Source organism: Anoplopoma fimbria, chromosome 13, assembly GCF_027596085.1.
Source record: "Anoplopoma fimbria isolate UVic2021 breed Golden Eagle Sablefish chromosome 13, Afim_UVic_2022, whole genome shotgun sequence".
Classification (NCBI taxonomy): domain Eukaryota; kingdom Metazoa; phylum Chordata; class Actinopteri; order Perciformes; family Anoplopomatidae; genus Anoplopoma; species Anoplopoma fimbria.
The window spans coordinates 23,744,366-23,768,661 of NC_072461.1; the positions used below are offsets into that span (position 1 = coordinate 23,744,366).

The 24,296-nt window shown below is 39.6% G+C and overlaps 1 protein-coding gene across 1 annotated transcript in view; it reads left to right on the forward strand.

Moving 5' to 3' along the window:
• srrm4 (serine/arginine repetitive matrix 4) overlaps window positions 1-24,296 on the forward strand; it is a 63,724-nt gene that overhangs the window by 27,783 nt on the left and 11,645 nt on the right. The window contains exon 2 of the mRNA XM_054611832.1: window positions 16,279-16,413. Within this exon, the coding sequence (XP_054467807.1) occupies window positions 16,279-16,413 (135 nt within the window). The remainder of the gene's footprint in view (window positions 1-16,278; window positions 16,414-24,296) is intronic.

Below are 24,296 nucleotides of genomic sequence, written 5' to 3' on the forward strand. Positions count from 1 at the left end.
CATTTTTACACTAATTGATTGTTTATTTTTTTACCTTAAAACAATTCTTTTCAGTTTGAAATCCCCATAAAGATTACACTTTGACTCTGCAATTCATATTATATTAGGGTCATATAGTTCTAAATCTATTCATGTAGTCTAACCATATGAGCTTTCATTCAATTTGGCTAATAATGCTATGTCAATATGAACATCTCAAACTGCAAAACGACTTATTTAGTCTTTTTTTTTTGCTGTGGTGAGACGTTTCTTTTATAATCGAACCATTTGTGTATTTCAGTGACAGTGTGACCCCTCAGGTGACACAGCATCTTTCTACATTCTTTGTCTTTAGTACGTCCCTTAATTCCCCTGCTGGTGCTGTTCAAATTATAGACTTTCCTGTATGGATCTCTGAAAGCAGGACTTCAATACATACGGTCCAGGGTTCGTAGCCTAATACTGAATTATTGGGGCGTAAAATATTGTAATTACTAATTTACAATTCCTATTTATCATGTTTACGCTTGTCATTAACACCGTTATCTGAAGTTAGGAGCTTTGCTGAATCTGAGAGTGAGATAAAATGAAGATACGAAAACGTGTTCTTGCATTAAGTCTAATTTGAGGGACGAAGAACACAGTCATGTACAAAGAGGAAAAACAGGAAAGATGGAGAGAGAGCCTGAGGATGTGACACCACGTGGTCCGTCTAACAGCCCACAAGGTGTAGCAGCAGATGTGGGAGGAGGTCCTGACTTTGATACGCCACAGACAGCAGGAATGCGGAGCTCGCAAGAACCAAGACTCGGCTTCTTGGACCGGACTCAAATAGACATAGACAGAAGGTTAAAGCAGCAACAGAAACAAAGACGAACGAGCCTGGAGGTCTGAGACAAACATGAGAAGACAGCGGGGGAGTCGGTCGGCATCAGATTGCACGTGATGCCGTCCACTTATTAGGTACATTTATAGCATCAAACTGGTGGTAGATCTGCAGGTTCGGTTGGGTGCTGCGCCTCCGTCTGTCCGTGCGGCACACCTGGTAGGAGGCAAAGACTCAGCAGCGATGAGGTTTTTCTGTTTCACGTCTCGACGCCAAGAGCAGCATGATAAGACAGAGTGCACACTGTGAAAACTTTAACGAGCTCAGGTGAGGGGGAAAAGGACAGATGTCGGGTAATTCAAGCTTGTGTCGGTCTTAAAAAAAACTGATTTTATGATGCTATTTATGTCTTCTGTTGTGCAGCTTCAGTGTTAATCTCAGCTATGGTGCTTTGGGGTTTTGGTGCTTTTTCTTCTTTGATTAAAAAATAAATGTTGTGTTGATTTCTCTAGCTCAGGCAGGCAGCTCAATTTTAGGTACAATTTAGAATAAATTGAATTCCATGACTCCAATCATCAACTTCACTGTTAGCCATTTTCTGCCCGTGGTTGAATTCATCCTAAACATGCCCATTTTTCATTCGAATTAGATTGTGTTGTGAAAGACAGGTTTGAAAAAAACACATTGTTAGCCATGAATCCAGATGTTACTTGTGACATCATCTCAAGCCTCACGCCCTCCCTGACACAAATTATCTTTATTCTGAATTCTGGTCCGCATTCTCTTCTACTGACATTGATTACCTAATGAGGGAACAGATACTCAGAAACATGCTCACAAGCGAGACTTTGTGAATAATTCACAGCTGCTTTGCATAGGAAAGGGCATCACAGCCGAGGATGAGGTTGAGAAGGGAAGTTGGAAGTACGGGAACACGTTTGTCCATCCCGAAACCGTTCTCTAATTATCGGCGTATATCTTGATCTTGTCAGGAGTTCCCATAGTCTGTCTCCTGCACCGAGGTGTCGACCGGCCCATTGGGTTTCATTACGCCTGTCATGGCCGCCTGCAGACCTGATATGCTTACCGACACAAATTAGTGTGGAACACCAGCAGCTCATTAAGGCAGCGGTGGGGGGAGATTGAAATACCAAAGTGTACTGTTGGGTCCCAATCTGTTTCTGCCATTGAAGGTGTGTACATCGAGACAGGTGTGTTGGAGAAACCGTTAATTTACTGCTGTGAATTATTCCCATGGAGCAACTACAGGGGAAACGTGATGGTGGATAATTGGAGACAGAAATGGTGAAACGCATCTCAAAAGGTCCTTAAACGTACAAAGCAATGGCTGCTGGTCTGTCAAAGCTGGTTTGAAATTATCTTCAGTGTCATGGAAGAAGTTATTCACGCTGCTATTTGCAGTTGCTGGTAAATATTACGTGTTTAATTGGCTGATTGAGTTTCAGCCAGATGACAGTTTTGTGTTTCTGTCTGTCCTCCCATATAAATTAGAGAGGTGTGCAACAAAAGATGATATTTGTTTAGCTCCTCTCAAAAATACAGTTTCTTCACAAAAACAAAAACATGTAAATGAAATGTCCAATTCTGAAGCCATCTGTCATCTGCTGTTTGAGTGAGCAAATTCTAACTTCATTGGGAACAAATTAGACCCCCTTTTCAGCGTAGACTTTCAGGCTCATTTCCCTGATCCAACATCTTTTTTTTTTTTTTTTTTTTTTTGAAAGGCTCGCCTCTTCTCTTCTTCTTTGGTCAAACTCTGCAGCAGCCCCTTTCTGCCAATCACCCATCCACCTCAGCGGCTTCCTCTCGGCGCGTTTTTCATCTCCGCTGCCATAGTCGTGCTAATTAAACGCGGGGCCGCGCGCCCTGATTATTGCTCGCTGCACTCCACATACATTAGCCACATTAGCATCCGCGGGAGGCTCTTCAGTAATCTCTTCCACACAGGAAGAAGTGCAATGAGGAAGTGCGCCTCACAAGCTGCTAATTAAACCCAACTATGCCCGCTTCCCTCCCTCCGCCTCCACACAAAGAACCCTCTAATCACTTCTCCAACTCGATTTGGAAGCCAGTAATTGATGCCCACGTAGGGTTTATGATGCGTGAAAGAGGAGGAACACTTCCAGTTTAGATGTTAACAATCTGGGCTAAGAGGACCGCGTGACGACCGGAGTTATTCTTCCTCTAAATGCGTCTGAAACGGCATTGTTGATTATGGCTACAACGGGCATAACGCTGACGATTATAACAGTGATGATGATGGCGGCGTGATGATGATGGCGCCACCACAGTGTTTGCATTCACGTTGCTTTCAAGGTGTCGGGCTAATAAAGAGTCACTCGACTTTTGTTGTGCATGTTACCGTTTGCCGGTGGTGCAATCCCTTGATTTCTTTCCTGCTACTTTAACTGCTGCTGATTGCTCCGTTGGATTTGGCTCCGTTGCGCTCCACACTGGAATAAACTTTTCACTTAACATTTAGCTTTTCGAGCCATCTTTGTCAGAGCCCTGGCGGTGTCAGCCTCGGATTCCAAGCGAAGTGCCGCTGCGCCGAACTCTGACATGAGCTCACTCTGGCACGAATATTACCAAGCAGAAAGCACATGACACATCCATGTGTCCTGATTTGACATGTCAGCATCCAGCAATACATTTTCTACTCAAAGCACGTACTCTGTGCAGCAGCAGCATATCGTCTGAAGACGCTATTCAAATGTTGACATTTCCTGAACGTTCCCTCCTACACGGCCTCCCCTCCTCTAAGCCTGCAGCGGCTCCTGTAATGGACCGCAGCGCTAACGGCTCTCATGTATCTGAGCGCTAGCAGTGCGATTGGATTTGGTTTTGAACTCTGCAGAGGGGAAAGCAAATAGTAGAAGCTGGCAATGGAAATCCAGAAGGTTCCAGCAGTCAAACGAAGGCTTCAGGCTTTGATACACCGGCTAAATAAAATAATTTATTTTCCAAATGGGTTCATCCCCCAGTCAATGTTACAGTTTTCATTTACATAAATCGAGAGAGGAACATCTATTTCCTCTATTTTCGGTTTTTAATGAGCTGTTCTGACTTCAGTACTAAAGCCCACAGAGAGCTTTATGGATAGAGTGGTCCGATTTTACTTTTTGCAAACTATGTAAGTTATTACTTCGTCAAAAACATGCATTTTTTACTTGTATTTTTCTTCCTCAAAGTATGGACTCATTCTTAATGCACAGTATTTTAGGGCATGATTATCTGGAAAGAAACCTCCTGGCTATCTATTTAAAGCTAATAAATAATAGTCTCTGCCAGAGCCAGCGGTGAGGAGGTTCTTTCAATGTTTGCGAAGTTTCACTTTTTCCTCAAAAATAAATGTATGCCGAACTTCAAAAGCTCCTACCAAACAAGTTGATGAAATGTATTGCAATATTTTTTTATTATTGCTGTATTCTTTATCTATTTTAAATGCCTATCTTGTGGAAGATTGTTAAAAACACAAAGCGTTGTTGTGAAGTTATTTCCATAATCCTGAAAGACTTGCTTTCTACTTATAAATCTTATCTCATCTTATTAATAATACTGTTTATTATACATATATACTAATTTCACATAACTCTTGATTTCAATCAATCTCATAGTGTGAGTGAGAAAATCATCATGTAGACTAATCTGCAGTTTCTAAATTTGACAATCGTTAGGCTTCTGTTTTAAATCAAAGAATACATTTAATAATAAGAACTATTAATAAGAACGTACCACAATCAGAGCGCTAAATACAGTCTGAATTTATGAATGATTCTCTTAAATATGCCTGGGGAGCCACCGTAGACTCTAAGAACCATCTTTACGAAAAATAACTCTGTCATGTGCCACAATAAAAAACTATTTAAGACATTTATAAAGCTGTAGCTCTATTTTTTATCTAGGTAGAAGGATATGGCGTTTCCTTGCAATTATTATAAAACAAGTAATGACATTTAACACTATAACTAATAGGTCAAACATTTGGTTTTGATTGTTATGCAGATGATTCTCAGATTTACTTCTCCTTTCCATTATATCATGTAACTGTGAGCAAACCACTCAGAAGTAAACAAAAGTTAAAAATTGGTTATCTCAGAACTTTATTCAGTTACAGTAAACTAAGAATAAATCAGAAGTTATAAAAAGGTTCAGACTCATCAGTCAGTCAAATCTCCAGTCTTCAAACATAACGTTTCATTGCAGAAATATCCGTGTCACATTTGATGATTTAATTCTGATCACCAAATGAACTCAGATGTTTAAACCTGCTTCTGACATCTTTGGAACATTTCCAAAATTCAATCTTGTTTATCTGCAGAGCCGTTCAGACTGTAGCCCATGCTTTTATTGCATCCTGATTAGATAACCGCAACACTCAGATGAGATAGAAGATTTCATGTACATTACATTACATTACATTACAGTCATTTAGCAGACGCTTTTATCCAAAGCGACTTACAGGAATATAGCTCTTCATTGGCCGCCTGTTCGAATACATTTCAACAATTGAATGATCACCTTGACTATATTTTTGACTCGCTAACTAGAATCCAGCCTGTAGATCTTCTGGCATGTCTCCGTGTCTATAAAAGCTTTATCTATTATATCGCACCCTCATTCAATTTTTAATTATTTGCATTTTATTGCACTTTGCATCAGTTGGTTTAACATATTTTGTGAAGTGCTTTTTCGAAATATGCCATATAAAATTATAAAATTTTGTGGAAATACTTTAAGAAAAAATGTGCAGTTGGTAAATGACATCCCAGCTTTTTAATTAATTTGTTTTTTGCCAGATAAATGGAAGTTCTGTAGCTCAGATGTAATGGTAAATAATTAGAGGCACAAACTGAGGCGAATCTGCCTTTCAAAATGTACAAATGATATGTTTTAACATACAGTGTAGCTTGATTGAAGCAGTGATTTCTAAAATCCTACTTGTGAGTTTACATTATGCTTTGGCACAGTTTATTTAAAGGTCACAGTTTTTGACTAAAGATCTTCACTCAGTCTCTGTTTACCGAGTTTCATGTAAAAGTTGCTTTTAGGTTATTAGCCCTCTGTGTGGCAGGTGGTCGTGGATGTGATTGGAGGTCATATAGTTGCTAATAGGTTATTATAGGATGTGATTTTGTTGCAGCCTCACACAATTTTTCCCGCCAGCTAGAAGCGTGCCAGTCGTCAAGATTGTCACGAGCTTTGATGACCGCTTCAGGCAAATAAATTCACCGAGGTCCTGTCCGTCCCCGCTCACACTGGCATTGTAATTGCGCACACATCATTTTCTTTTATGATTACATGTTCATAGCTCCCTGTGTGGCCTTTTGCCTCAGTGTGATTCCAGCTCTCAGGTAAACACTTCTCGGGGCCGGAGGCGGCGTCCTGAGGCCGATCGACTCGTTTGTTCTCTGAGGAAGTGATTGCTGCCGAGTGGAGACTGCTCTAATTTGAATGATGTGCGGTTCACCAAGCGGTGGATTTGGTTGTAATTACTCTTTGTGCTCACCGTGATAAGGAAATTAATCAAGCCATTATGTTGCTCCCGTTTTATCATCAGGACACAATAATTGAATAAACCAACCTCACTTGTCGTTAAAGTCACTCTGGCTCGCAGCGTTCTCACCCGCTGGAAGGGTAAAGGGCTCGCTGCTTCTGATTGGCTGATAGTGAGGCGAGGATGTTGAGCTTACTTAATATTCAAAATACTATGTAGTTATTCTGATTGAGCTAATCAGGGCTAGTTGTTCGCCACATGTAATCACAAAGCCACATTATCATCCATACACAGGATGTACAATCAAGTAATCAAGTCATTTAGCTCGTTGACAGGTGTATGAGGTATTCACATCACTTAGGCAAAGTACCACAGTAGAAAAATTACTATTACGACTAAAAGCCTGGCATTTTCAAATCCTGCTAAAGTCAAAAATGAAAATGTACTTAAAGTATCAAAAGTAAAAGTACTCTAGACAGACACAACTATGACATTAATATTCATACCGATTCATCAAAGTGTACGCAGGTTTTTTATTCTTGTAGTTGCCGAGATGGAGCTTATTTGAACTACTTCATATATAGTGATATATATCAAGTAAAAATGTGTCAGTAGTCCCCTAATTCACATGTTGGTATGCGCATCAGTCTGTTTCAGAAATTATGATTATACTCTGAATTTCTACAATTTATTAAAATGACTAGGAGATATTTGGTTTAGATGTCATCCCTCAGGAAAATATAAAGATTTTTGTCTGAAAACTAAACAATTTTACATCACTTTGGACCATTATTATTACTATAGATAATGTCCACAAAGCTTTAAGACAAAACTTTCTATAGTAGTAAACATAGTTTCTATGTTTATATTCTTATTTACGGATACCACAGCCTTCATCTGAACTTTCTAATTCTTCTGGAAGTTTTTTCTCTGTAAAATCATATTCTGCATATCTAAAGAGCAATTCCAGGAAACTTTTAAATAAATGTCATTACATTCACACACATAAAAAAGCTATGACAAACAAGTCACTAATAATTGTTTAAATAAATTACAGCACCGTTCCTTCAACTTCTTTACATAAATTTACATTGTTTTTCTGGGGCTTTTCTGTAATCTTTGCTTTTTTTGTAAAAATTGGATAGTTTTACTTTTGGTCTTACATTTTTATTAAAAACAGACCGTCTGGGAGGTTTGGAGGGAAAACCTCTCATTGGTGGAACTGTTAACAACTACTTTAATGTGACAAGAGGCTTTTTTGTAAGCAGAACGGCAACCCCAATATGTTGGAAAGCATCAACTAATGTTTTGAGCTTATGTGTTTTTATTTGAAATCTTTGATGATAATAGCTATATGAATAAATTATTGTTATTTATTTTCCTCTGAAATCCAGTGGATTAAAAGCATTAAATAGCATTTAATAGAAATAAAGTACCAGCATCTTAAAATTGTACTATAGTGAACGTTGTCACCTTAGAGTTATTTCCCACCATTGCTCTTTGGTGCAATGTGTGAAGCTCTTCAATACAAATTGTTGAAGGGAATTCATTTACAGAGAATTCATTTATAGATAAATCATGAACCTTGAAATTAAAACAGAGAACACAGAACTCATTCCCAACGTTTCATAATTACAGCCTAATGTACTGTCAAAGCTTAATGCTGGAGTTGGATGTTACATTTAGAGCAAACTAGCGAGGACAGGAAATTGCCTGGGGCCACTGATACCTCCTAACGGGGGCTGAACAGCCATTAAATCTTTGATGTTCACTTCTATCATTCTGCCTTCCCATCATGCATTGTAAGGAAGACGAGGCGGCCAATTTCGGGACTGATCTCAGCCCCCCAAAAGGATTTGCATCCATCCTTGCGATTTATTCTAGCAGGAGAAATGACACACACACACACCAAAAAAAAATAAAAAATGTATTACCCATCTTCCTACGTTTGGGAGAAAAAAATCCCCTCATGAGGTGGTTTTCTTACCCATTAGAAAAGAAACAACACTGTTACATGAACAAACTTGTTCCAGGGGACCTGACAACCCCCAGGACGGTTTCTCACAAGAGCGGCTATGCAAACTTGATTAATTTCATGGCAACATAAGTGTTCATTAGTCAGATATCTTAGATTAAACTCCTAAAAACATGCCGTGTCATGCAGAAAACTCATTTAAATTTAGTACAGTTTTGACGGCAGCTTCGGTAATCAAGTGGTTGGATGTTTCGCTCATGTGCCTAATTGATTGGGGGAGCGCTTGATTTGCATGCCTGTGTGTTTGTGTGTGGCTCTTCATCTGAACGATTGCCTCAAAATGTCTTAACATTTAATCAATAACACGTCACTCAAAAGTATCCGCCTTTTTGCGTTGAGAAAGTTTGAACAGGTTTCTGAGCGCCTTTAAGAGTTATCCTCGCGAGGGAAGCGTCGGATCCACTTTGTGTGGATTGAATTGCTCGCCTCTGTCCTTAGCGTGGTAATAAAGTTATTCTTGACTCGAGTCTGAAAGTCGGATAAACACTCTTGGTGTGAATTAAAGCAGAGTGCCTTGGGACCACCCTGTTTGGGGCTTTAATTGTGGCAGTAGATCATCCCTTTCCCTAGTAATTGTCTCAACTATCATCACTCCTATAATAACGATAATCAATTGTTCCTGGTGGCTCTGACAGGGATAATGAAAAGTTTATTAGCTTCACTGAACCTCAAGTGTGGCGGGGGAACTCTTAAATCATCTGTGGAAATGGGGAGGAAAGAAATATATTAAAAAAAAGCACCCCAGTTCTTCACACTCGACTTCCACTTACACGAACGTCTCCTGAGAGGATGAAGGTCGTGCAGTCCTTCCTCGGTCTCCGTTATCAGCTCTGAAGGCCTTGACGTGTTTACAAGCTTGTAACTTAGAACAGAGCTCCTTAAGTGCTAATTTGCACAATGTGGCAACCCTCCACTTTGAATAATCACGATGTTTGGGTTTGTTAGACTGAGAGCCACTCCACAGTCAAGAGAGATGACACTCTGAGGAAATCTTTTCTTCCACTAGACTTCTTGTAGAAGTAAAGTTTCTTTCCAAGAGTTCTGCAATTAGTGTCAGCCATTATGAAACGATTACCATTTGTATTTTCAACATAACGTCTTAATTGAGTTTGAAAATCTAGAAATAAGATATTTAACCTCCTTTGGGTCCTCCACACTTCTTAAAGTGACATATCGTCCATCGATCCCCTGATGCTGCTTTCCTGTTGTTGCTTTAGAGTGAGCCGTATTGATCCTTCCATGTATAACCCCTAACTTGTTTGCCACAGTTTGTTATTCCCTTGCTCTATTAGGGGAAAGTCTTCTCAGCAAACAACAGGCATGTGAGGATGGCATGGCAACCAAAATGACACAGGGTCGACCAATATGGATTTTGAAGGGCTTGAACCTATATTTGAGTTTTTTAAATGGAGCATGATTAGACTAAATGTATCCACTGAAACCAGCACTATGGCAGCACCTCTAAAGCTCAAAATGAACACGTTGTATCTTGTTTATTTTCTTTGCTTCCCAGTGGTGTTCCCTATTTATTCAAATCTAAGATAACAACTTCAGTTCCCCATTGAAATGGGCTGTCGAGGTAGCGGTGAAAATATAGCATACACTTAAAAACAAAAATTCTGCTGGCCTTTTTTTAAGTGGCTAAAATCAGACAGCCCTTTTCGATGAGGAATTGGTATCACTGTCTTCAAAGCAACAAGACTCCATTAACAAAAACAGTCAATTTAACCTTGCAGAATCAACAGTACACATATAACACAACTTCAAAAACTTCACATTATTTACAACCTTATTGATTAGCTTACTTTGGTAACCCACACCACTGTATTTTTGCAAAAAGGCTGAGTGGGCGTTCCCATTGAAAACTCCGGAAAAGAAAGCAGATTAAGTCCACCTTTAAGAGTATGTGGATAATCCAGTGCACACTGTCCAAAAAACAAAATTAATTGAACAAAATTGCCCCGAGAAGGTTGTGAGGGGTTCACTGATTTATGCTGAGACAGCAAAACACAACCAAAGCAAAAAAAAAGTGCATTTGTCTTTTTATGCTGTCAGAAAACAGATGAGATCACAGAACATTTACGAATGCCCCTCTCGTGTCACTAAACTCTACTTTGTAAGATCTCGTCCTGTCACAGCGACACCAGGGTTAGAGGGAAAAGTGCTGTGTGTCTTCTGTTGTTTCCTCCAGCTCTGCAGTCACTCGAACGCCCCACAAGGCCTCCTGAAGCAAACTGTCAGCTAGCTTTTTTCTTCAACCGCTTTGGAGTAAACACGTGTTTTGAAAAAATAAGCAGAGTGCCGATGAAAACATGTTTTGCAGAATATAATTGAGGCAGCTGAGAATGCAATCTGTGTTAATCATTATTTTGACACGTTTTTTAATGCAAACACTGTGTGGAACTGTTTTGCTGGATGGTTTAATGGCTGCCTGGCATGCTCCTTCACACCTGTACGATGTCAGCTGACGTTGTGAGAGTGAGCCCTCCGACAGAGAGCCAGTGTTGTGTAAAGCAGCTGGCAGATTACAGAGCAGCTCCTGGCAGATATTGTAGCAGTTTATCTCAATTTAACATCGTAAACGGGGGCGTGGACAATGAAACTGTACACAAACTATGATGATCCTCCTGTGGCTCCGGCAGGCGATGATGTCTTATGAATGTATCAGCACAGGGATGGAAGTTCAACCTACAAACAGATGGTTGGATTGAAAAACAATTGAAACGATTCTGCTTTTCACTTTTGGCTGCAACAAGGATTACGTTCGTTTTACTAAATGAATGAATGTATTCATTTTCTGTGGATTAACTAGAGCTGAAACTTATTGGTCGATCAATCCATTAAAACTCATTTGCAATCGCACATATGTGGCATAAAGAAATGTTCTTTTCCGTACAATAGTAACTTGAGTAATCTAAGGCATTACTGAAAATGTTAATGGTTATGTTTAGACAATTTAAGCACACACTCAAGTAAGATTAAAGAGACCTTGTGCCTTGGTTAAATACTGAAAAAGTCAGAGGGGACCTGAAGCACAACATGTGACACATTATCACTTTGAATATTTAACAAAAACCACAAATTATTTTTAACCTTAAAAGATAAGTCCTGTGTTAAAAAAGGCTCAATCATTTTTACACTTTTACTTGCGTTTAAAAGGATAAAAAATGTCCTTAAACATTCTGTTGCATGTTCTACGACGCCCTAGTCTATGATACATAATAAACATACTTAAATATGTATTATTATCTGCTTAAAAGCATTGTCTAATCGTATAATTATATGATATATATGATATATACACATACATATATACTGCAGTAGTATATGATTATAATGCATTATATGACAATATAAAAACATTATGCGTCACAACTATGGAAATGTTAATAAATTATGATCCATGCGAAAACAAAAGAAATCACTACAAACAGATATAAATAGTTTAGTATTTGTTTGGGACTATTTTTAGCTGTGAATTTGGGCACCTGGACGTTATATATTTATATAAACAAACTGCAGTGCCCATGTACGTTATAAATAAAGGAGCATGTCACCCAGTGGAACCGTGTGCTTTTAGTCAACTATGGAGCTCTATGGCACAGAGGAATGAGCTGTATCACAGTAAATACAGAAACTAGTTTTCCGGGCAGCATCACCAGCATTTAGTTAGTAAATCAGCAACATATAAACATATTTTTCGTAGAATGTTTCAAAGGTAAAAATCACATCCTCATCCTCTTTGAAAACACGCCGTCTCCCTGTTCGCAGTGTGTTTTCTGTGCACCATCTGTCCGTGTTTGTTACCCGTCCACGTGACAGCCAACAGCAGCCGTGTATGACGGAGCTGAGGAGCCCCGTGTGGAGAGGAGCGAGACCCTCCCTCTGTGACAAAGACTGAAAAACAAGACCTAGTCACAGCGTGGTCACTCCTCCAGGCCTCCAGGGACAGAATCACTCAGCGCAGAGGGAGATCTGCTGAAGCATGCGTGTGCCGTATGACACATATGATGAGAGCAAGAGGTCAAAAGGTCACAAAGTGGGATGGATTAGTGTTCGCAGACTTTTCATAATCTAGTACAGTGGTTCTCAAATGGGGGTACGTGAAGGCACCCCTAGGGGTACGTGAAGGCACCCCTAGGGGTAAAATGAGATTTTATAATAAAATGATATATTTATTATAAAAATAAACAGAATTTTATATTCAGTAGGCTATTCAATTTCATTATCCTAAAACAAATGCTTTGCGCTGGTTAGAGGGTACTTGGCTGAAAACATATTTCACAGGGGGTACATCAGTGAAAAAAGCTTGAGAACCACTCATCTAGTACACTCGCTTAAACCTTAAAGCTTTTTGCCAGTTTGGTGCTTTTGAATTGTGCCTTTAAATACCTTCAAACGCTGCCCGGTTATGAATTACGACTACAAAAAGGATTGTCCATGCTTATGTGTGTGTGTGTGTGTGTGTGTGTGTGTGTGTGTGTGTGTGTGTGTGTGTGTGTGTGTGTGTGTGTGTGTGTGTGTGTGTGTGTGTGTGTGAGGATTGAGGTATCGTTTGACAGTAACAAACACCCCTGCGATAAATCCAGGTGCTTATAGCTTGGAAAGTTTCGGCAATAAATTGCAGAGCCGGATGAAGGGAATGTGCATCCGCGATGGTGAAATCGATTTCATTTAGAACTCATCATCCTCAGCTCTTAGAGTGACAGCAACTAACGGAAAAGCAGCAAGCTTTTTTTTGGGGGGGGGGCAGTTTAAGAAGCTTTGGTGCAACTTTCCACTCCGGTTTTATTCAGGAACTAGGGGCTCAGCGTTCAACAGCACAAAAGCGTTTCAGCTTCCTTGTTCTCCCTTGTTAAAGTAAATTGCTTATATTGTTCAGATGTTTGCAGGAATTATTGCAACTGGCTGGAATCGTCAATATCTTTTGTCATAATGAAAGTGTTCCAACACCAAAAGACCACATGAGAGAGTGAACGATTTTGAATCTAATCAAAGTCTTCCATGATTTCCACTGAAAGAACGACACGTTTGCATGGTTTCAGATGGTTTCCCTATTCTGCCTTGGTTGATAAGGTTGTCAGATAGCTACTCATTCAGTGAACGCCGCCACACATGGGGAGAAACATTGCAATTCGCTTACATCTAAATGCAAATATACAGTAAAGAAGAGGAGGCAGAGGGGAGGGGGAGGAGGACGTTGGATTGCTGAAAGCAGGCAGCAGTGAAACGCCATGATGATTATTGTTGCTGTATGCAGATGGAAGGTGTGACGAAATCACCGTGTGGGATCGATCTAAAAAATCACTTTGCTTTCAAGATGGTCACTGTTTTAAATTAGGTAATCACTGAGTCATAAATTCAAGCCGAGAGACAGATCATTCAACCATGTACACACACGTGATCAGAGAAAAGGTGACATGTCTCGTCTTCACCGTTCATGACTCGTCTTCACCGTTCAACTTGGAGGCACCACCAGCACTATTGCTCTTTTTCCTTTCACCGTGGTTACATTTGCTCGGTGCTCCCATGAATCAGCCTCATGGAGCCCGTCTTGCACAAGATATCAACCAGGCAAAAGATCTAGAGGTTTATAGACGTATCCCCCACATTCCTACTGGTTTTTCATTGACATTTCACTCGCTATATTATTGAAAACCAATAAAACAAAATAAGATTTAACCAAGATGGTCTGTGAGTTTCAAGACTTCATCTTAGATAATCAACCACTGTAAAAAAAATAGTTGGGAATCATTTCTCAGTTTTCCACCTTAACTAGTATAAATCACATTGATCCAGAAAACAATATAAGCTAACTTTTCTTTGCGTCCCCAACAACCGTAGGAGAACGTTTCCCATCAGCCCTCCTTGATCACACTATCGTTCCGCTGGCTGTCTTTATCTCCCCGATCACCTTTCAGACACTCGGCCATGTTTGAGCACCCAGTCTGCCGTTTTACATTATTAGTTCCTAGTTCCCTTCCGGGGGTGGAAAACCCCCTCTTATGTAGAGGAGCACAGGAAAGCGAAAGGTGAGGAAGATAGAAAGCGACAGTTCCTGCTTTGCCTGTCGCCGGGGGGGAGGAGAGAGGAGGAGGAGGCGGTGTTGACGGCCTAATCTCCGGCTCTGATTATCTTCTCATTACAATCAGACGGGAGCCACTCGAGGAAGAGGAGAATGTGTAATTACGCTCAAATCTCCCATGACTAAAACAGAGGATAATAAGCCGGGCTAGATCTGTGTGCTCACATCTAATCATCCAGTTTATTTAGTCATTCGTTCTGCAGCCAAAATTTGACTGAGAATTAAGATTTTTTTATTGGGGGGGGGGGGTTCAGGTGGAAGCAGGTGAGCTGATAAACACCTGATTTATAGCAGCATTGTTTTTTTTTATTTGAAGCCAGAGATGATCCGCCTCGATTTTGAAACTGCAGGAAATGTGTATAATTACTTATACTTATTAAACAGCTATGTAAAACACACAAAGTTTAACTACGAGCTAAAGCTAACCTACGACTACTTATGAACAACCTAACAACTGTCTAAAATCGCCAACTAACCGACTCGGTACTAAACACACCTCTTAAATTGACACTACAACAATCAACGCTAACAGTACAATCTAACTCAATCTAACGACTCCATCACTACACTGAATCCACTCTTTGCTAACTTATAGAGATGCACCAATCGATTGGCTGCTGCTCAAAACTGGATTTTTGCAGTCATCTCATATTTAAGGTTTTTTTCGGATTACATTTACACATGCCTGCCGCCGTCGCATGATCATTTTCAGCGCCACACAGGGCCATGGACAGTGACATCACAGCTATACACAACATGTGGTTAGTGTGAGTGGAGGGAAACATACATCTCACAACTTCTCACAACTCCAAGCCCAAAATAAGGAAAAACCTCAAAAATATTTGGAACAATAAAGTTAATCAGACTCTTACTATATATTGTTATTTGTTCCTATGCATGCTGCTCAGAGTTCACAGTGACCGACTCTCTGCTGACAGCATGGAGTCTCTTACTGCGGATGTGTGTGCTAACAGCTAACGTATTAGCTGTTAGCTAAATGCAGTTGTCTTCAAACAATATACAATAGACATTAGAGAGTGAATTATACCCTGTTATACTACCTAACTCCAGCTCTTAAAATATATAATTAAACTACTTATGCCAAGATTTCTTTTTTTTTATCAAAGCAGATATTTCAATACAAATACAATGATTTGTTTTATAATCATTTAAATTTGGTGTTTTTCTGCATATCACCACTTTAGATGACCACAACAGAGAAAGAAGAAAACATTTAGAATTTTTCAACAGTTTGCTTTAACTAGGACAGTTAAAATGATTAAAGATTTGAACCTGAATCCAGCAGCACCACTTCTGAATACCAAAACACATTGTTATTCAGCTGAAATAAATGGTTTGGGGTTTTAGTTTCTCTTTAATACATATCGATAACAAAAAATGTGCAAGCTCTATTTTATCAGAAAAAAAAAAATCAAGGAGAACTTCCACTCTTCTGATGACCATGCATCTCCCATGTCTGCATCTGCCCAGCGCGAGAAATAAAACACCATTTCACAAAAATGTCAGGGCCACTGAAGCGTGTAAATAACTACATTTCAATTGACACCTCGATTTGAATGGTAAATGGCCGCCCTCCAATTTTTTTTGCCAGAGAATGGTTGGCAGTGGGGAGAAATGGAGGGGAATAAAACACATATCCAGTAGACCAGAGGGAATGAGGCTAACCAAGCATGCTAAGTCCTCCTCGCTATTGTACGATGGAAGCGTTAACTGTGCGGACAACTAGAAAAATCGCTTTACAGAAGTTCTCATGCAAAGGCACAGGAGCAAAAACTAACTTCTACTTCTTTCTTTTTTTCATGCTTTCCTCACAGTTTAGAGACGACAGCCTTCCAGCCGCTCAAGACAGATGAGAGGAAAGCGGCGGACACCAGGTTGGACACCGCGGAAAGGAATGGCTGCATCAAAGGGAAAGGACGCAAACACCACAGCCACCGCCGGGCCAGGAGGTGAGTTAGTGTTCACGCTGTCACACGTGTCGACTAGGAGGCCTGGGAAACCTTCAAGGCTTGAAAGAAAATGTGAGAGAAAGTCAAGAAATCAACTTCCTTTTTCAAAGTTGTGGGATTGTTGATCATGCTGAAACATTTGTGATGATGAATGTTTTTTTATTTCTTTTGTTTGGAGGGGAGGGGTGTTTTTGTAGATTTCAGTGCTGATGATAAAGCATTTTAACAGCCCACCAAACAGTCCTTCAGGGCTTGACTCTCTGTGAGAAAAACAAAGCTAATCTCTATATTCTGATGCGGGTGGAAAAAATGTAAACAGTGTTATCAGGTCGGGCCCAGCGGAGAAACACAAACATGTTGTGAGGAATTCCACACGGTGTCATTCAGATCTTCTCTTTTTTTCCCACCAGCACCTTTGATTCAAAGTCTCCTTCACACGCTGAGAATAGTTTCCAGGCTTCGTATTCTGAGGTGGGAAAAATCGATTCAGGCAGATTTATTTCCTTTTTTTTGTGTTAAACTCTCAATTAATCTGACACCTTCAAAGCCTTTCACAGTAACACAGCGGGAAGCAGCAAGCGATATGTAAAACACGACTGAAGCCGCATCTGAGGTGTAAGCGAGGATCATAAACATGAATCACGTCTCTTTGGATGAACTTTACCCGGCGGCTGCTTCTCTTTGTTTTTTGAATTTAACAGCGAGCTCAGAGAACGTGCCGGCATGCATGCTTCTGATAATCTTTTTCTTTTTTTCTGGATGCTACGTGCAAGAAAGACGTCTGCTAGAAAAAAATAAAGCTCAGCGAGAAAGATTTATGGTGTTTGTAGTCCTTGAAACAGAGTTTTTTGTTTTTTTTCTGTGAGCTGAAGTTACAGTAGAGCTGTCATTCAAAAACTGGGTTGTGACCCACAGATGGGCCGCAAGAGATATAATTGAGGTCGCCAAGTCAATTTGCAGAATTTCTCCCACAGTCTTTCTTGTTCCATTCATATCTGCAATCTGTAATACACCTTTGATTCAAATGATGGAGCCTGATTGTTCATATTGACCTGATAGCTGTAGCTACTTAAAACATTGAATCTAATATGAAAGGCTTGTGTTCCTAGTTTGTTTTTCTGATAAAATAACTTGTTGGTTTGGTCTCTTTTCTAAAGTATTTCACATGTGTTATGTTTTCAAAAACACAAGCATTAAATGAGTTGTGATTTTTTCAAAATGGAAGGTTTATGCAGGTGATGCAGAAATGGCAGTAAAGATGGTCAGGAACGTTTATTTACGCACAAAATGTGCTTTTCTCATTAATTATAGATAAGGAAGTTTGTGAATTAGGCCTAGATGTTTCTCTATATATATAAAAAGAGGGGGAAAAAAATGTGTAAACACACAGCCAGACTTAAATAACTCCAAATGGCACTGAAATATAAAAGTTGTTCGAAACTTAAGTACTGAGGAATCAGAAGAGATGTTTTTCAGTAAAGTGGACGGAGCACTCATGACTCCCAAGGAAGGAGTGTAAGAGCATACCATGATCCCACCTCTCCTCCTTATCAATGTAGTAACCAGATGTTAGTGAAATTTGTACTGCTCATTTTCCCTGAAGCCTAATATTATATTAATATTATTTTATATTAAAGTGTATTAATTTCCTCTGAATTTCAGCATGTGCCCCCCTGTAGTTCGCTGTAAAAAACCTTTACTGTCGCAGCCCCTCTGTGAGGTTTAGACTGACGAGACAAGGTGTATTTTCATGTACTAATCTTCTGTTAACACTCTGGCTTCATTAATACTGAAAGAAAAAAATGTCAGGAAGCTGCACTGGTGTTGGCCAGCTTTTTTTTCTCAAAACTCAAGCCACCATCCAGGTATAAACCCGTTGAATATCATTGCAATGATAATAATCAGCACAATAATAACAGTTATAGAGCACTTATCAGGCAAAAAGTGCTATCCAGAGTTAGGAATATAAAAACATAGTAAAAGGACATAAGCAGCATTAAAAACCGCTGTGTGGATAACATTAATACAGTCATCTTATATACAAACATGATCATTTCACAATAAAACAAAGAATATATAATAGTTGTTAAGAAAGGCCTTTAAAGGAAAAAGCTTTTTAAGATGAGATCTGCTACAGATGCATCACTGGCTATCAGCAAATCATTCCTGGATCAAAGGTCACAAAGAAGAGAAGAAATGCTTGAAAAAAATTCTATGTGTGTTTATTTATCTCCCCTCAGTAAAAAGTGGCTAACGAGCTGGAGACACTTATAAAGTATTTGTGTCTGTTACAGAGCACAGCGGGAAAACTCTCCTCTGTTCAGAAAGACATTTGTTCTTTGGATTGTTATCTGGCTAATTGGCTGGCAGCAGCGTAAAGTTCCAGAGCAAACCCATGTTCATTATAACATTACACCAGAAGCCACTGACACCAGCTCACTTCCAGAATTAGTTGTCTAGCTACAGTGATTTTTTTTTCGAAAGCTGATGTTACAAAACCTGGTTCACCTGAAAAAGAGCCACTAAAATGAAAAAATCCAATTAATTCGCTTGAATTTAGGTTGATCTGGTGTCAATATTTTCAATAGACCAGTGAACCAGTGATGCACCTAAAAACTGGTTTGTCCGCCAATAAACATTGAAGAAGAAGAAGAAGAATCAGAGCCTGAAGAGGCGCCATGATACACAAAGCCGATGTCCATGTTTTTCAGCTCACCTTTTTTCATCGGCTTCATAAATGTTGCCATATTGGCACAGTTTTAGTTTTTTTTGGGAGTAACTCTGCCATGTGTCGTCACGTCTCCCAAAAAAACACATGGACTTTCAAGTAAAGAAAACCCAACGTGCTGAAAAAAAATCGCATCGTTTCTTCTGTTTTATGTTATATTTAAATATGCATTACCAAAAAAATCCCCAAATATCCCATGAAATAAGGAATAGTAATCCTTCATCATTCATTTTTGCTTCAACATGAATTATTTTTAGTCATTCTGAGATAACGCTGTTTGTTGTGTGTGTGAGTGTGGGCGTGGCGCTGAAACACAGAGGAGATTGATAGACAGGTCTTTTTGTTTAATATGTTGACATAGGCTGCAGTCTATTTATTTATTCATGTGTTTATAGGCCAATGTTTGAACAACTCTGTTTTTTATGGATTATCAGCGTACATTTTTTTTATGTGATTATTGCACAATTTGTAGCCATTTTCTTTTCATAAAAAGAAAAATCCTCGAGGTTTGATTTTTGTCTTCATGTCTCGTTAAATATTAATAATAGCAAAGTAAAGAACATTATAAGTATGACAGTGTCGTACCGTCAACCCCCCATCCAACTTCTGTTTTAATGCACAGGCTTACCAGGGCTGAAATATGCTTCGAATATCTTTAAATATTTCTCACTGAAGCTTTGAAGCCTCAAAAGTCCTGGTATTCAGGACAGAACTATATCGCTTATGCAATACAATTTAGATTAAGCGCTGTGCTGCCGTCGGCTCAGGTTGCTGATGTACTCTTTAATTTGCCAGAAGGTGTCACGATGACAAATGAAATCCACCTGATCATGACTTTACTTAATAAAATACAGCGCTTGACTCCCAGCAAGTGATGTATTTATTATTATAAAACAGAATAGGATGTAGTTATGTGTATACACTGATGGCGTTTGTGCGCAATTGCAAAGCATTGAGCATATTCTCATCAGATGTCCCACAAATCCCTTTTTTTTTGTTATACTATCATTGTTCTACACAATCACCATTCCCAGTGTAGCTGGCAATTGACTTTCTCTCTCATTCTCCCTTTTCATTCTCTCCACCTCATCAAAAGAAACTGTTTCTGCTGGAAAGAAGTGAAAAAAAAAAATGCAAATGCTTGCTTTGTGCTCTCTTTCTACAAGACCAGAGTGGTAGAGGTGTTAATGAGTGACAAAGCGTTCTCATTACCAGGAGAGGGTACTTGGGCTCGGTCGGTCTAATCAGCCTTAATGCATTTCAGTTCCTAATGCTCCCAAACTGCTGACTACACCGGGCAGGGCCATTTATTATATCCAGACATCCAATGAAACCGGCACATAGTCTCCAGAGCTCTGTGGTTCGCATATATCAAGCGTGGGGTGCAGTTTGTCAGCGTCTGGATCACTTCTGATCACCTGTTAGTAGCGGGAACTGCTGTTTGTGCAACATAAAGGCACATGTCTTTGAAATTTTGACATAAATGGCAAAATATTTCCATCCAGAAAACATTAAAGGGGTTAAAAATGTCCCTGATTACCATACTATTTGTAGACATTTGGATGAATTCTGCCTGGAGCTATAAGCTTAGCCTGATTCTGTGCTATGAAAATACCATTTGGAGATTGGTAATGTTATTCAGAAATTCATCTTTAATGCTGTTTTAATTCTCAATAGAAGTATATTGTAGTTTTATTTTTTAAACATATTTGGCTTACTAATTAAATCTTAAAGGGGACTGCTGGATTACCAATTTGTCATGAATGAGGGGAAATTAACTTTTAAATAACTCTTGTCACCCGCCATTTAGTTTCCATGTTTATATTCAAGTCTAGGTAGCTGGTTAAAGGAAAGGAAAGCCATTCAACTTAACTTATGGTTTTCTTCCAATTTCTTTTAAATTCTTGTATGTTGTTCAGCGGATAAGAAACGATTAATTTCACGAGAGAATCCAAAAGAACACAATTGTTTGTCACTCCTGCATGTCCTTTAAAAAAGCTGAAGCTTCTTCACTTTCTCGTTGTCTTTGGGTCACAGTGGTTGCAGATGTTTTCAGGGAGTCCGTCATTGCAAAAGGGGCATTGGACCTCTCTATCTCAATTTTTTTCTAGAGATTCATAAGTTTCTTTGTAAATGTCTAATTTCCCCTTTTGAAGAAACGAGAGCCTTCAAACATTGGGAAGAGCATCCGACTGTACCTGAGCCATAATGAAAAGAACATGGAGACAACTGTTAAAGACATCACCACAGCTATTGACTGAAAATAGCTCTGCATGTAACATATATTTTCAGTTTCTGCCGGTTATTTTTACAATTCATATTTAAGTTTATTGAAAGATCAGAAAATAGCGAAAATAGACAATTTCCCAGAGCTCATTGTGGTGTCTTTATATTCCTTCATTTGTCCGAACAGCGATACAAAACATAAAGACTTAACATAAAGATATGAAAAATTATTACATTTGGAAAAACCTGGAGCCTGTGGATGTTTGGTGTTTTTGATGAAATGAAATGATCAAAACAGTTTCAGATCATTTTATTTCTGTTGTTCGATTAATCAACGTATTGCTTCAGAGCAACACTAAGCATTGAAGTCACTTCTTCAAAAAGAAAGCCGCCTGAATAAATGATGCTCATGCCGTTCCTCCCAATGGGGTTCTGGAAAGACTTGATACGTCTGCTACTTGGGGAAATGGGCTGAGAAGATTCAAATCTCAGTTGTTTTTTCCTCTTGATCGCCTCGATGGAGGATCACATCAATGAATCGGAGACGCTCGGCTTGACAGCTGGCTCGAGTGCACAATAACAGGGAAATAGTGGATAGTTTGAAATTTGATGTTGCTTTGACTGTTGATTGATGAACCCAAAGATTAAAATAGCTTCTGCGATGATTGGAAATAGCTGAGTGGACGGATACATCGTCCACGCCATCAGCTTCAATTGTTAATTCATGAAACAGTTCAATGTGCTTGTCTTCATATATCTGCCTGTAAGCGAGTAAATGAGGATGTCGGGGCTGTAATTGTAGTGCGTCGTGTCTCCATGCTAGCTCCCTCCTCTGCCTTATTTACTACCCTACCATTAACGCTGTAAACACTCCGTCACTCCTACATGAAACTCACATCTATTCTGGTTTAACCTCCAGAGGACCGTCACAGTCTTCAGAATAAAGCTTATGTTCGACCTCGTTATCAAAGGAAAGTCGAGTTGCGGTCAGAAGCATCTTCTTGCACATCTCCCGTACTCTCTATCACCCAACATGCTCGCTCACTCCCACCTGTCTCTTTTCTTCCCGTGAAATTCTGCCGACCTGCACTTGAAAGGCTTGTTTCAACGAGGCTGCGGTGCTTCAAAGGCCCCTCGTCTCCTTTCTTCACATCACTCATTTTTCTGAGAGAAAATGAAGTGGACCTCTGGACAGCAATCAAGCTGTTTCAACAGATTGAATCAGACAAGTTTCTTTTTTTTTTTTTTTTTTTGTTATTATAAATTCACACTTCAAGGGAAGAATGGGTGGAAGGGGAATATATCAGGCTAGCACGAGATATGAGTGTCTGTGCCAAGGTAGAGCGCCGTAGTATTATCTTAGTGGTCAAACGGTGGAATCACAACTTCTGGGTCTGTCACGTGCTGCCATTTATCCCAAAAAGAGTTTTGGACGTAGACATAGATTGTCTCTGGGATAAATTCCGGTGCAAACGCTTATATAGCCCCTTTTTAGTGCGCCTGCTCTATCATTAGGTCCTAAAAGTTGCACTATTTGCAGAATCCATACTTAGTTTTCTTCCTCCGTTGATGTGAGCGAGCCAAGAATGATCTGCTTGAATCCTTTAAGGAAACACTAGTACGTTTGCTCTATGAGCCCATTAATGCGGCAGTATTGCGAAAGATCCAGGTAATTTTATAATCTGCAAAAACCTAAAAACTAACTTAAAAATTCAAAAAACAAACTACTAGTCGGAGTGATCACATCTTGTATTTTTATTAAGCCACTTGGTAGCAATCGCCTCTGTAAGACACATAAAAGCTTAAAATCTCACAAGAGGAGTCCCTACTGTTGTATGTCTTAGAACAAGTTCAAATCTCTTGTGCTAACCTCAGACCTTATTTTTAGGCATCTTACCAAAAATGAAACCCAAAGTGCAAAAATGCCGACTCATTTCTTGGTTTTAGGATTCATTCCCTGACATAATTACTGAACTTATCTTTGGGCGCTGACCGTGGATGAGATGCATCACAGATCCATCCCCCCCCCTCCCCCCCCGAGCGAGGCCATGTTGTCATTAACCCCCGACATCAGTGAAGCTCACTGGCGTGCGACCTGTTTTGTTCTTTAAAACCAGTCTGGATAGGATTTCATCCTCCTGTTGTGATGGGATCATCTCGTATTGGACATTTGGCTCACAGATAATCTTGCTTGTGAGTGTTGTTCGAGGGAATCAGGATGAATTTACGAGCAGTTATGTGATGCCAGCGATGAGCATCACATCCCCCTTCTGTTAGAGAAAATAAAGGACTATTATTGCGAGAGTTGGCATAAAAAAACTGCAAACAACACTTACACTTTCATATTACATAATAAAGCAGGTGAAGAACTTCTCACACAACAAAATGATCTAATAATGTAGCTGTTAATGCAGCTTGTAGGTGCTGTTTACACTTAGGAGTGGGAATCTCTGTGCTCCTCACGATTCAATTCACACGGCTACACCTCGAGTATAAAACGACTATCGATTCATCTTGATGCTTTAAAATGCTTGAGGTCAAACTAAACATAAGCTGGTAAAGTGCACGGAAACGGTGACATAAGATTCTGTGGCAACGGATGTCATAGCGTGCTACTTCTATCCTTCCCGTTTCCTCAGTGATTCCATGGCTTTAGCTTTGGTTTGTTGTCGAGTGAGAGTATTGCCGTGTACTTAAAAACGTGAATTCACGATGAATGTTGTATCTCGGTCCAAAGTGTGTAACATAGTGCAAAAGCTCTGATCCTCAATGACTGAGTAGGGGTGCAAATCCTTGGCAAAAAAAGCAGCATATTCATACCTTCCCTTTATTGAATATTCTTTTATGTTTATTTTTGTTTCATACTTTGCACTTTCTTCCTTTGCATTTCTGCTGCATTTCGTCCTCACAGCATTTGCTCTTTGTGAAT